Genomic DNA, 15,048 nt, shown 5'->3' with positions numbered 1-15,048 from the left:
TATTTCATTCTACACCTGATGGGTTGAATATTTACTGAGTCTAATACTGCTGATTGAAGGAAGTTGGAGAAAAATGAAAAAACTGTCAACCTTTCAGAAGCTTGCTAAAGAGTTAGAAAAAGAAAACATTCATTTGAAGTAAACACAGACCAGAAGACACACATGACATATTCACTTCAAGCAGTAGAAAGTCTCTATGTTGAGCCACGGAGAGCAAGGTACGCTCTGAATAGCACAGCTTAATGGCACATTTCTTCTTGGAGAGGCCAGGGCACAGTTGGTCGCTAACTTAGGATATTAACTATAGTCTTTCCATCAACAGTGCCCTCTTACTTTCATCTCACAATTGTTATCTACAGCATTTCCTTAGTTTCCATCCTGATCATGCTTGTGAGCTTCTGCTCAAACCAGGTCCATTAGATTCTATTTCTCCTAATTGTGCTCTTGAATTGATTCTTATCTAATTCACAGGAAAAATGGATTCACAAAGTTTATATTTAACAACAAAAGAAACAATGTAAAAAAATAGACTACTCTGGGCAAGTGAGGTACATATTAGAACTACTACACTCGTTAACTTCCCTTCCCCATTCCACACCCAAGACCTAGTAATTCAACCACACAAGTTAGAGACAAAATATCTCCACAATTTGTATACTCATTAGGTATGCTGGGGGTTGTTACGGCTAGTTCGTTTATCTTCCATGTGTTTAATAGTTCAATCGCCTCAGGTTGGATATGCTCACAGTGTTTTCTGCAGCATTGCACTGCTGTTGTGTCAGACTTCACTGTGCCCACTGCCTCTGAACAGCCACTTTAGTTACAAGAATATATGAAGAGAATGGAAGAAGTTATCAAATGACTTACCATATTTTTCTGTGTATAATGTGCACATTTGCTCAAATTTTTGAGGGAAAAATAAGGATGCACATTATATGTGGGTAGTACACCTGAAATACTTTGTATCTCTTCTTGTGTTTTGTAAATATTTGTTATATAGAATTTCTTGTACCACAATGCATTAAAAAATAAATGCTAAAATTCATTTATAATATAAAAACAAAGATCTAAATATATATAAATAAAAATTGAATTAAAAATTAAAATGAAAGATGTTTTTCCTGAAAGTCTGGGCCAAAAATGTGGGTGTGCAGTATACACAGGAGCACATGACACACGGCAAAATATGGTGTAACACATTCACTTACAGTAACAACTGTCTTCGTGCAGGACTTCTCCTTCCGTAGCGACAAACTCTAACTCATGGTATTTTCTGACAAACTAAAAATCCCTTGAGATAAGTGGTATTATGACTCTTGGGCAAGCTGACTTACAACTTTTTAAATGCCCTTAAATGAGACCAGTGTGATAGGTGATTAAAGATTTCATGTGGGAGATAATATAAACCAAGCTGAAGAGTTTGCAATTCAAGAATTATTGTTTTTCAAGTACAGTTGTCTCCATTTTTCTCCTACTATTCTCCCCCGTCCCACCCACCCTACCTCCCACCCTTAATCCTACTCCCCTTTGGCTCTGTCCATGGGTGCTTTGCACATGTTCCTTGATGACCCTTCCCAAGAATTCCTGTTCTTTCCATTTCATTCTCCTCTTCCTCACCCCCTCCTCCTTCTAGAGAATGAGTAGCCATGTTCTAAAATGCTGACATAACAACCAGAGGATGCCATTGCACTCCCCTTGTTTATACTGAAGACTGATTTGGAGGTTAGCTGAATTCTACCTACTACACCTGATCGAAAGGGCATTCCATTAAGAGTCATCCAGTAACTGTGGTTATGATGACTTTCCACAAACCAAACTTTTTCTAGAGGGTAGTTGAGAGAAGTAGAGTAATAGTGATGTCTGTGATAATTTCTGTTTCCTGGTTTCAAGAAACTTATTACACAATGAATTTTTAACCAAAATTTAACAAACCCATATGATTAGTGTACCAAACCAGGAAAGGGTTCATATACATATATTTATAATACCTAACAAAATTATTATCAGAGAAATTACTACAATGTACAAAATGAGATGGCAGTTGTACCTACTTTTTGTTGAACTTATACACCTGTGTCCATAACATACTCTTATGAGACCACTGATTTTGGAAGACTTTACTTAATCTGAAGAACCTTTGCAGAAAAAGAAGATCCAGAAGCCCTCTGCCCACCATTGCTGTGCCAAATAACAACTGGGTTCTGATGCCTCTTAACTGTGGAATCTTCACAAGTTGTAGAACTTTGTATTTGCTTTTGGCCCTATCTTCTGCAAACACTTATTTTGTACCTGTTATGTGCTTGGCACTTTGCTGGCCCAGCTAGGAATATAAAAATGAATTAAATGTAATTCTTGTCTGCAAGGCATTATACTAGATCAGTGATTCCAAAATGCCTGTCTGCAGCCTGGCTATGGATCAAAATCATAAAAACACAAATTCTGGGCCCTTGCCCATATATCTTGAAGTAGATTTTCTGTAGATGTGACTTAGGAGTCTCTGCTTTCTACAATATGAGCTCCTTGGGTCATTCTGAAGCAGTGTCAGGTTTGATAACCACTGGATAAAATGATCTCAAATCCTTTATTGTTGAAAAATTATTTTAAGTTATTTAAATATGTTAAACCTTATCTCACTTTGGTATAAAATCCATAAACCTTACCCAAGGATGCTGTTCTTGCTATAGACTGTGTTATTCTAATCTAGCGGCATTTTTAACTTAAAAATGCAGGATTTAGCATAAAAAATATTCAATACTATATTTCTCAAAATTATTTGGAAGAAGCACTAAGAAAAATTTAAAGACAGACCAAGAAGTAGGGTTTGGAATCAAAGGTGACAGTCGCCTTTATCCCCACCTCCACCAATCCTACTCGTTAGGATGTAGGTGCTTCTTATTATAATACATATGATAATGTATTTGATACAATCAGTAATTCATATTGTTGAGTGTTAGAAAAAGGCAAAAACCTGAGTAGTATACCGTTGTTAAAATAAAAGAATTCATACCTTCTTGATTTGGTGGGATACAGGAGTCAATGACAGCTACATCAGAACATAACTCACATCATTATAGGACGTATTACCATGAGTTTCACTACATTACATCACAGACAATAAAATTAGACAATCACATACACAGGATAATTTGGGACTACAGGCACTACCAACAGGGTGGTGTAACTCTGATTTCAGCTTTACACTTAAATGTTGGTAGTTTTATATTTCTTTTCTTTATTGTCACATGTCAGTTTACTGAGGAAACTGAGATGCTAGAGGTTATTTCTAGTCACTTGATTACTTTTCAGTATGTCAAAGAAGACTTGAAAGTCCACAAGTCATTTAATTATACAATTATTTCCCATATTTTATTCAAGAACATAAAATTCAAAAAAGACAAAATGTACAAGTGAATCTAAAAACTGCTTTTTTTCTACCAAAGGGTGGTGACTGAGGGTCAGGAAATACAGTGATATGGAGGAAGGACAAAAATTGAACTGTAAAAGACAAATATTTTTGCTGGATTTAATTCAAAGTTTCAAATCTTTCCAACTTTTTAAAAAATTTTTGTACCAAAAAAGGAATCAATACTTTTCATTCCAGTCTTGTCAACTTTAGCTAAAGCCTTTTGAGCTGTAGTCATTTTGCTATTTTTCTTTTCTGTCTTCAAATCTTTAGTATTAAACTTAGTGTAATCTTCTTTTGCTTCTATGGGTTCATGTGATAACTTTACTTTCTTTGATGGAGGCTTTGACAATGAAGCTGAAGGTTCTGGAAGCTTTAAATATTTAGATAAGTCATCATTTAATTCTTTAGGGATATAATCAGATACCAGACCATGGGCATAACAAATATAGTCCTCTTCCTTGTCACTGGAAATCTGGTGACTGGAGAAAAGTGCATTTGACTGTACCCGAGCACCAACATTGATGTCATTGGTTTTTAATGCTGCCATAGTCTGATTAACCTTCTTTCCCAGCCACTTTAATGTCTTCTCTTTGCTATACTTGTAATATTTCTTTTTGTCTATTTCTTTTTCCTCTGTCACATGTTGAAGTAACTTCTCAAGTTCAGGAAGTTTCAGCAACAAGATGCAATTCGGAAACATGTCATCCACCACAACTTGATCTAGAGGCTGAAACTTTCACTCTTTGTCAGCCTTTATAAGGTAGTGGAGGAGCAGAAATAGAGGGCCTATGGGTGTGGCAAAGTGGAGAAGACCTCCTCACCGAACTGATTGATTTATAAACCATGAATGGTATTTTTCTTTGAAAAATTTTATTTCAAACAGCTGCTGTAGACACATACTGAACAAGTAAAGGGCTCCTTCCCCTGTTAAGACAAATCTGAACATGGGTTAACTAATTTTACAAACATAAGCCCAGTTTTCATCTTCTTTGAAGTATCTTTCAAATACTCTGGAAGCAGGAACACGAACTACTGGGCATCAGTGCCTTCCCTGTAGTCCACACGGCCTGCCATGCTGCCCAGTAGTTTTATATTTCAACTAATTGTAATCAAGCAAATATTTGTTAACACAAGTTTAAGGCAGCCTGCTCAGTACAGGAGTTAAAACTGTGAAAGAGGCAAAGTACCTACATTACATCCTATCTAGTAAAAAGGTAATCATAAAGTTATTTTTTTATAAATAAAAACAAAATGAGGTAAAGTGATATGGTAGGGTTAATTCAGGCCATAGAGTTTTATTAAGGACGGGAAATATGGTAAGAGTGTTACTATAAACATACGGTACAGTCATTTAGGTGAATCCAGTGGTGGTATATTCTAATTTAAAAGGCTAGGGTGTGTGTTTTCAGCCATCGCATTCAGATCATTAAAGGCCTTGTCTACCCATTTAAAGTTACTTCTTGTTTTTCTGAAAACTTTTCCCCTCACAATTCCCTTCATTCTATGCTGTTTGATATATAACATTTTATTTCTTAATGATACTGTTTGCTAACATAATTTGACAAAAAGGAAATTTGCAGCATGTTATAATATCAATTTAAAAAGACTATTTTCTTCAAGACTTCTGCATTACAGTGGACCCTTGAACCATATGGGGTTCATGGCCCCTTGGGTAGTCAAAAATCTGCATGTAACTTTTGACTCCCCCCAAATATATCTACAGTTTTCTCTGGCTATCTATGGGGGATTTGGTTTGAGGACCCCCTACAGGTACCAAAATCTGGGTGCTCAAGCCGCTTTATACAAAACTGTACAGAGCAATGTGTGCAGTCGGCCCTCTGCATCTCTGACTCCTAACTGAGGGTCAGCAACACTGGTTTTGATCGAGGGTTGGTGGAATCTGCGGATGGGAAACTTGGGAATGCAGAGGGCTGGCTGTATATTTATTTAAAAAAGACCCACGCATAAGTGGGCCCGCTCAGTTCTAACCTGTGCTGTTCAAGGTCAAATGTACACACATAGTGTGGGTCCGGACCTGGAGTGGAGATCCAGCTCTCCCTCATTTTAGTAGGTGCTGTGCATACTTGTTCACTGGCATTATTTGGTTCTAGGAGATTAATTTACAATAAGGTACATTTGCAAGGAATGGACAAGGTTGGGAATCAGTCTCCGTCAGTGGGCACTTGGATAAAAAGGGACACTTCTAACAAAATAATCTTCATCAGCTATTGCTAAACCCTCATTTCTTAACAGAGAAGCTTTTTGTTTAGTAATCTCTTGTGAGATGATCTTTAAAACTTTTAGATTGTCTCACTTCACTCTTATCCTTGAATATGTTGACTTTATTATTTTTTAATATTAAATAGTTTTCTTCGTAGTTTTGGGCAGCAGCAAGAGTAAAGTTGAGTTAGGATGCTGTGTCAAGGAGATTTGAGATATTCCCCTTATATAGGAATGGAGAAGGGTTAATATATTTGGCATTTGAGCTCACTTTACCATGTATCAGTCAAAATCCACAAACTACCTATAAGGCTTCAAGGGCAATGCTGACTTTGCAAGCCTGCCAGAGGAGCAAGAAAGTCCCATTTGCAAAGGATCCCAATCTCCTAAGTGAAATTCCTTTTCTTTTTTAACCCAGGTGAGGACCTAGAAATGTTCATCTATAAAGGAACAACACAAGTTAGATAAAAACTTGAGTCTACTTTTACAGCTTGCATTCAACAGAGCGTGACTAGTTTGACTCAAAGTAATACAAATATGTAGACCTAGCTCTTCACATGTGGCAGGTTTGCACGCTGGAGTGGTTGCCAGGTCTGCCAGTACTAGTGACTGCATGCCCTATGGCGTGGGGCCTAGGGGAGCTCTGCATCCTGGGAAAAGAGAGGACAACCAGGACAACCTCACTGTACCCTCTGAAAATAAAATTGAACCTAATTTTCATACCATGTCCTAGTAAATTGTTCAAAATTAAAATTCAGTTTAGAAGTCCCATTATCCAGCCAGCTAAATATGTACAGACTGATGACAAAGGCATACAACACAGAGACTAAACCAAACCAAAACAAATATTCAGTTTGTCAAAATCAAGTTATAGGTTTCAAAATATCTGAGTTATTATGGAATGTAATTTATGCTTAACTGATGTTAATATTTAGGAGTTTCTGTTTTATTAGCTAGATAAATTATTCATAGAATTTTATCCATTTTAATATGTAATACTTAATGTAATAATTCCATTCAGTATTTGGTATTTATGTTGAGAGAGTTGAATACCTGAATAAAACTCATGTTTATGTTAGGAAGAAAAAAGATATAATGGATAGTATTTAGCAACTAATATCACCTACTGATTTTTTTTTGTTTCTCTATCAACTTTCAACAGTACATCTTGACCTCCATTAAAAAATAAATATTAATGCCTTCTACTGTTTCATCTACATATCCTGTTCCACTTCAACTTCTCAACTTTAAGTTGTTAAGTATTTTATAAAGATTGCATCCAATAGCACTAAGTAATTTAAACAAGATCACATAACTAATGAATGTTACAGTTCAGGTTTAAAACCCTTATTTTGCTCAAGTGCATGCTATGGAAAAAATTACAACTAATCCCTTATTCACTGGCCAAATATCTTGAGATCCTTTAGAAAATGACAACTTTCCCACCGTTTCCCACTGTGACCATCACTGCTCCCTGGTTTGGACACAAATGAATGGTGACTCCACGAACATGAGGTGATTGGCTCATTTACTGAGTAACTCTCGGGGGTCAGTGAGCATAACAGAATAGTCAAAGATTAAAAAATAACTTTCTCAAAGTAGCAACCAAAGCATCTGAAACCAGAAGAGGAAAATAATCTCAGCAGAACAACAACAACAACAAAAGAATAAAGCTAATAAAATTGTGCTTAAGAAGAAAATTACAGAAATATGTTGAGAGGCAATATACCATAGTAACAATTACTCAATATTATAACAATGTCAACTAGAAATGTGAATTATCCCTCAGATAACCTATAAGTTTAATTTACTTGTGAGTTATTAAAACATGCAAGCTAGGATAATTGTAAGAATGAAATAATGGTATAAAACAAGCTAGAAATATGAATGGAACAGAACAACTTTCAAGAAGCACATACACATTTTACTAATTATTATCATTACTTTTTAAAGAAAAGCAATTCAATCAGCATATGAAAAATGTATTGTTCAGCAAATATTATTGGGATAAATGTCTTAGGAAATGGAAGAAAGGTACTCTATTCTTAACCAAACCATGCATTATAATAACTGGACTGGAGTTAAATGTGGGGAAATGAGAACAAAATGAAAGCATAAAATAAACATAAGCAAAGAGAATGTTGATATAATTCTGTGGTGGAAAAGGCCTTTTAATACCTAACTTTGAAATTAAAAATAATAAAGGAAAATGTTGTTATATGAGACTACATAAAAATACAGTTACAAACATTCATAAACTACAATAAACATAATTAAAGTATAAAATGGGGACAAGATTTGCACATAGGACAAAAGCTGACACTGCTTACAAAAATTCTCTTGCTAATAAACAAGAAAAAGATGAAGAGACCAAACGAAAAATCAGCAAAGAGTGTGGTAAGAGATTTAAAATGGAAAAGAGATAACTCAGAGTACAGAAAAACATAAGGCCTTCTATGCAGCTGCTTGCAATAATTTTGGAGCATAATTTTGCAACATATACATAGCCTTCAAATACACATAGACTTTAACTGCCAATTCTACTTCTGGGAATACATCTCAAGGAAATACTCAGAGATGTGTGCAAATATTCATTCACATATATCAGCAAATAAATAAACGATAAACAAGTAAGTGTGCCATGACTGTAGATAACTTAAGTAGAAAATGACATGATCACAAAAATTTTAAGTGAAACAAAGTGGGTTAAACACTTTATACACAGTATGTTCTCTCTTTTTTTGGTGAAAAATGATTAAGTATGTATGAAATATACTGCAATGATACTACTAAATGTGGTCTTTAAGTGGTAGGACTATGGAGGATTTTGAGCTGTTAATTTTATCTGTATGTTCAGATTTTGTTATAATGAATTATATTACTTACATACTTTTAAAAGTTATTCTATAAGAAAACAAGACCTTATTTTGCATTTCCTGGTTTATATATTTTATCAAAGAATACCATAAAACACAGTGCTAGAAAACCTGATACTGCATTCAAGGATTTTTTGAGGACATTGCCTACTCCACTTTTCAATATACCCTAGAGGAGAAATCACGTGAAAAATTCCTTTTAACATGCCAGAAAAATCTTTGCTTACTCTAAGTAAATGCTGTTTGTTTTCATGAATCATGAGAATCATTTAATTGTATACTACTTCTATTTTTCCTTAGGCAGCCAGAATATTTAAAACCAAATACTTCATCTAATTATAGTTACAATATAGGGCCATATGGCCTATTTATCAGCCCATCCCCCCTCACCTGGTCTTTATATTCCATTTCAATTAATACATTCCCTTGTCCTGCTATTTCATTGATTTTATCTTTTAAAACACCTCAAAATCCTTTTGAGGTAGGGTATAAATAATTAAATAGATATTCCCATTATTATTATCAGCCTCTAGGTTACATGACACAATGAAATACTTATTCCAGTGGAATATATATTCCCAATCTGACTTCTTTTAGAATAAAAATAAAGGAAAGTATGGCATTATGGTTTTGATCAACAAATCAAGAGACACTTGAATCATTATTGCTCTAAGACGTTAAGGAAAGCAATTGTAAAATAACTATCACTATTAAGTTAGGTCATGTAAGGCAGCGACACTTGTCTAAATTGCTTTGTCCATAGTCTAGATGCTTCCTATTAAAACAGGCTTTTAGTAAATGCTGTCTTGCATAGATTGAGATAAGTATCTATTGAGAAAGAGGTGTCACGGGTGCCTCCGCTTTTTTTCACTCCAAAGAACCCAACAAGGGATCTGGTATTAGAAAAGAATCCGTTTCCCCTACTATATGCCAGAAATGAGGAACCTCCAGTAAGCTCCTGGCCTCTCATGGAACTGCTTCCTTCGCTCTCTCCATCCCTTAGTTGTTCTTCCCAACGGAAGGAAGAGTAATCTGCCTGGTGAGATGGATGTCAGCTTGATGTCCCTGACCACACTTCTTTACTGGGTACAGTCACTATGCTTGACATGGCCTTTTGTCTCCAGGTCTGTCTAAGCTCAGTTCAGTGATTTTGTGCTCCAGACTACATGTATATGGCAGATCAGAGAGGCATATCTTTACTTTCTCTTCATTATTTGATTTTGAGCCTAGGTTTGCAAGTCTTCATGCAGCTGTTGGGGTTAGGATACTCACAGCTTATCTCTGTAATACTATCTCCCTTGCAGGTGGGTCCTTGGATTTTCTTTTAGGGAAGATAAATGTGCCATGTGTTTTCTTCAGTTGACTAACATTTTTTCTTTTTAAAAAAATATTCATCCCTCTTCCACCTCCCCACACCCCACAATCAACCACACTGTTGTCCATGTCCATGAGTCCTTTTTCTTTTTTGCTCAATCCCTCCACCCCCCATAGCCCCCTTTGCCCAGAGCTGTCAGCCTGCTCTCTATCCATGAGTCTGTCTCTATTTTGCTGGTTACTTCAGTTTGTTCATTAGATTGCAGATGTGAGTGAAATTATATAGTATTTGTCTTTCTCTGACTGGGTTATTTCACTTAGCATAATGTTCTCCAGGTCCACCCATGCTGTTGCAAAGAGTAAAATTTTCTTCTTTCTCACAGCCATTTAGTATTCTACTGTGTAAATGTACTATAGTTGTTTTATCCACTCATCTACTGATGGACACTTTTGCTGCTTCCAGATCTTGGCAATTGTAAATAATGCTGCCATGAACATTGGGGTGCTTATATTCTTTTCAATTAGTGTTTTGGGTTCCTTTGGATATATTCCCACATACTTTGATGCCCATTAAATTTTCTGTGGTTGAGGTGACAATGTGGAGATAGAAATTTTTTCCTTTAAGATGTAGCATACTGCAGTCTACTCAGTAAACACTAGCTCTGCTCTCCTCTATCATTCTTCCCCTTTTTCTTAGCAGTCCTCTATGTTCCACATTCATTAACGTTTCCTCTCTTCATTAGTATGTTTTAAATACGGTGTTATATTTCATCTTTGCATGATAATCAGATGAACAAATCCTTGCTCCAGTTTTACTTTCTTCTCATTCAAGAAGAAAGACCTTAAGAACAATAAGAAGGCTGAGAAGATTTGGAGTGTGGGGGAAGGCATAACAGTTTTCCCCTGATATTTACAGCTGTATTCTCTGAGACTCCAGAGGAAATAAGGGTCAAATAATGAGTAGTGGAAGGCAGATCTGAGGAATAAACAAGCAACAGGACAGTTTTAAATTTTCATGAAATATCCTTGATACTGGACAAGCACAAGTAAACACTAAACAACAACTATTTACAATTTTTTAGAAAACATTTCAGCAAAGAGTCAGGGATTAGATATGAGAAGCTTTTCTTACCTATGATTTTATGATCTTAATACATTTCTGATTTGGGCAAGCACTGTTTTATAAACTAGAGAGTAACAAATTATGCAGTATATGATTTTCAATAACTTTCTCATAATAATTTATAAAATACCTTTAGACCTGTAACAAGGAGGTAGTCAGAATAATCAGGCAATCATGTTAATGAAAGGCAACACTTACCTGTCTGGAAAAAGACTCTGGAAATAATTGTCCGACACAATGGACAGGGAGTGCTTGCAGGATTGTCTTTGGCAAGAGTCCGTAAGCAGGGCTCACAGAAGATGTGGTGGCAAGGGTAGCACATGTAGGGGTTGAAGTAGACATCCAGGCACACTGCACAGATATAGCTCTCCTTTTCTTCTACATATTCATTTTCATCATCTGTGCTCATGTCATTAGTCAAAGTCTGCAAAACATAAGCAAAACCAATTGTTCTTAGTTCAGTATGAGATTAGTTTCCTTGATAAAGACAGACTGACTTTTGTCAATTAACCAATGCCACCTCAATAAATTAATAAAAATAAGAGAGAATGACTTTATAATTTTGTTAAAATGAATGAAAATACTTAGGAAAATCACAGAATATCTGTTTCTGTGACATATTCTAACTGATAGAAATACTAGTTTGCAAAGTGAGAAGAAACTGAAAGCATACATGAAAAAACTCAGAAGTCTTAATTACTCTATTTATTTAATGCTAAATGCTACTCATTAGTGTTAGGTATACTAGTCCCAGGATTACAGATTCCCCATCTATTCCCCTTCCCACCACAGAAAAATAAACTGTCACGAGGTTACGAAGCCTTAAATGGGCATCCACACTTGGTGAAGAGTGAAGACAAGAGGCTATCATACTTCATCTTCATATTGTGCATGGAGCGTTCTCTATTTTATCCTTTGCACCTTCCTGGACCTCAAAGCCAAGAAAAGACCAAAGCCTAAGGGTTGTCAGGAAGTAGGCAAGGCAAAGAAACTTGCAGTAATTCTGGGATCAGCCATGCATCTGGGAAATCTGACGACGCATCACCCCCTGCTCCCATGGGATAGTTAGAAAGAAGCAATTAAGAGGCAGTTATGAAAGATGTAGCTCAGAGGTTAAGAGCACAAGGTCTGGTAGCAGAATTCCTGTTAATTAATCTCACAATTTCCTCATCTGTAAGTAAGTTGTGAGGGTAATGTGAGGCAATCCACTTAAAGTGTTTAGCACCATACCTGGCACATAGTAAATACTCAATAAACATTAGGGTCAGTCACCTCTTCCTCCCTCCCCCACCCCCTTTGCCCTCTCCATCTTCACTGGCCCTGTAGTTTTCACTAGAAAACTACAAACATCTCCCCAAACCAATCCTGGATTCAGTCTACTGAGACATGGGAATTGATACTTTGATGTTTGGGAAAAATGGAGATCAATGATGAACACTTGAGTGGGCCTTGGGTTTAACCAATATTTGTTAAGTTCCATGAAATATAAAAGTTATATAAATGAGGCCAATAGAGCCTTGAAAATACAGAAAAATCTTTCTACTGGACACACTATTATTCGATTTACCCAGATGGCTTTGCCTCCTCTTGGCCAGTCTCTTCCTGCCACTTGGTAATTTCTTCCAATAAAGGACGTATTCAAAGTTTTAGTATATTCTTAATCAGGTTGTCTGAATTTTGTCATAGACTTATAGGTGTTTTTACCATAGTTCTTTTTTTTATGGGTTAGATATGTTACAAATATTTTTTTTCCTTCTTTTTGGGTTTGCCTTTTCACTCATTTCATGGGGTCTTTTGATGAAATAAAGTTCTTAGTTTTAAAGAACATTTTCCCTTATGGTTAGCTCTTCCTGTGGCTTATTTAAGAACTCTTACCCTTTCCCAAGGTCATTAAAATAGCATTATTTTGCATTTCATAATATTTCATAACCCTGTATTCTACCAGAAATTGATTTTCATCATGTATGCTGTGCTTTAGGGGTAAATTTTATTTTTATACTTTATGTAATTGGTCCAGCCCAATTACTGCAACGACTTTCCTTTCTTCCCTTGCTCCGAAGAGCCATGTTACTAATGAAAAGGCCAAATATGCCTGGGTCAGCTTCTAAGGCTTTATTTTATTCTATTGGGTTACTGTCTATTCCTATGCCATAATAAGAATCTCTCACTGAGCTTAATAATAAGCCTCAATATCTGATAAAGTTCGTTCTTTCATATTATTGTTATTCTTTGAGGGTGTCTTTGATATTCTTGGCCTTTTCCATGACTATATAAAATTTAGAATTACCTTATCAAGTTCTTTTTTAGAAGTCAGAATTTTTATTGAAACTGCATTGAATTTGTAGATAAATGTAGGAAGAGTTAGAAATCTTTAAAAATAGACCCAGAGTAACCAAAACAACCTTGAACATTAAGAACAAAGTTGGAGAACTCATACATTCTGATTTTAAATGTAGAGCAAAGCTTTATAATAAAAAAGACTACATGCCACTGGCCCGAGGACCAGCACATACACATCAATGAAACGGAACTGGGAGTCCAGAAAGAAGGCCTTGTGTTTATGTTCAACCGACTTTCCTCAAGGATGCCAACACAATTCAAATAGGCAAGAGGAGTCTTTTTAGAGTTAATGAAAACATTCTAAAATTGTGAGGATGGTTGAACAACTCTATAACATTACTAAAAACCACTAAATTGTACACTTCAAATGTTGGTGAATATTTTGGTATGCACATTTTCCTCAATAGATGTGTTTAATAATCAACTGAATAACTTTAAAAAATCCTTAAAAATATAGTTTTAAAATACACAATCTTGGCTTCTCTCTCCATTTATTAAAAAAAATAAAAAATTATCTTGGTAGAATTCTGTTTATATTTGAATGAATATTTTGTCCCAACTTTATTAATTTCTATTAATATACATGACATACTCTAATATCTCTCTCATCAAAACAAGAACAAACCAAAAAAAAAAATCCCCCAAACCTCTTCAGTTCACACTACATCCCTCTATTCTCTTTCATGACGAAATTGCACAAGAGACTCGATCACAGCACATGTGATTTCTGCTTTCTCGCCTCCTATCCACTTACTCTAATCTGGCTTCTGCTCTCAATATTCTGCTGAAATTGGTTTTGTATGAGTCACTAACAATCACTGCACAGCCCAGTCCAGGACATCCTTCTGACCCATCTTCCTCAACCTATCAGTAGCATTTCCTAAGTAGACCAGGACCTCTTTCTTGCTGCATATTTAATGCCTTTGTCTTATGTTTGGAATAAATAAATTAAATCAATAATTAATTACCTTCCAAAAGAAAAAGCACCAGGTCCAAATCTGTTCACTGGTAAATTCTACCAAACATTTGTGGGAGAAATTGTACCAGCTCTCTACCATCTCTTTTAGATGACTGAAGTAGAAGGAATACTTTCTAATTCATTCTATGAGGCCAGCATTACCTGAATACCAAAACCAGACCCCCCCCAAAAAAAAACTTAGAATAAAACTATAGACCAATATCCCTCATGACATAACTGCAACAATTCTATACAAAACATATTAACAAATTAAATACAACAATACATAAAAAGAATTATATACCATGATCAAGTGCATTTTACTAAGTGAAAGAAGAGAGTTTAAAAGGCTACATACTCTGATTTCAATGACATTCTGAAAAAAGCAAATCTAGAGACAGTAGAAATACCAGTGGTTTCCAGGGTTAGGGAGGAAGAAGGGACAGATGGGCAGAGTATAGAGAATTTTTACTGTGATTAATCTACCCTGTAGGATACCTTAATGATAGGCACATGTCACACTGTTTAACAGCATTTTACTCACAGAAATTCTTTCAAAACTGAAGTCATTTCTCTCAAACCCTGTCTCTGCTTTATCAAATAAGTTTATATAATATTCTAAATCCTTTGTTGTCATTTCAACAATCGACAAAGGGCTAGATGTGAAAGATAGGGAGTGGCAGTAAAGTTTCCATGGCAGCGATGACAATCATGGCCTGTTGGAGATTCCGCCTGTTCGGTGTAATCCTCCCGATAAGACAGGGCAGAGTGAAAGGGTCTGTCTACCACCCAAAAGGAAGGGAGAAAAGAT

The 15,048-nt window shown here is 35.7% G+C and overlaps 1 protein-coding gene and 1 pseudogene across 3 annotated transcripts in view; both read right to left on the bottom strand.

Annotated features, from left to right (window-relative positions):
- Positions 1 to 15,048, bottom strand: part of RNF180 (ring finger protein 180) — a 127,889-nt gene that overhangs the window by 36,692 nt on the left and 76,149 nt on the right. For all 3 annotated transcript variants that reach the window (XM_028523891.2, XM_036020326.1, XM_036020327.1), the window contains one exon: positions 11,138 to 11,363. In XM_028523891.2, coding sequence (XP_028379692.1) covers positions 11,138 to 11,363 — 226 coding nt within the window. The remainder of the gene's footprint in view (positions 1 to 11,137; positions 11,364 to 15,048) is intronic.
- Positions 3,337 to 4,480, bottom strand: LOC114506289 (annotated as a pseudogene).

Source organism: Phyllostomus discolor, chromosome 3 (genome assembly GCF_004126475.2).
Source record: "Phyllostomus discolor isolate MPI-MPIP mPhyDis1 chromosome 3, mPhyDis1.pri.v3, whole genome shotgun sequence".
Classification (NCBI taxonomy): Eukaryota; Metazoa; Chordata; class Mammalia; order Chiroptera; family Phyllostomidae; genus Phyllostomus; species Phyllostomus discolor.
This window is presented reverse-complemented; position numbering and strand designations above follow the sequence as displayed.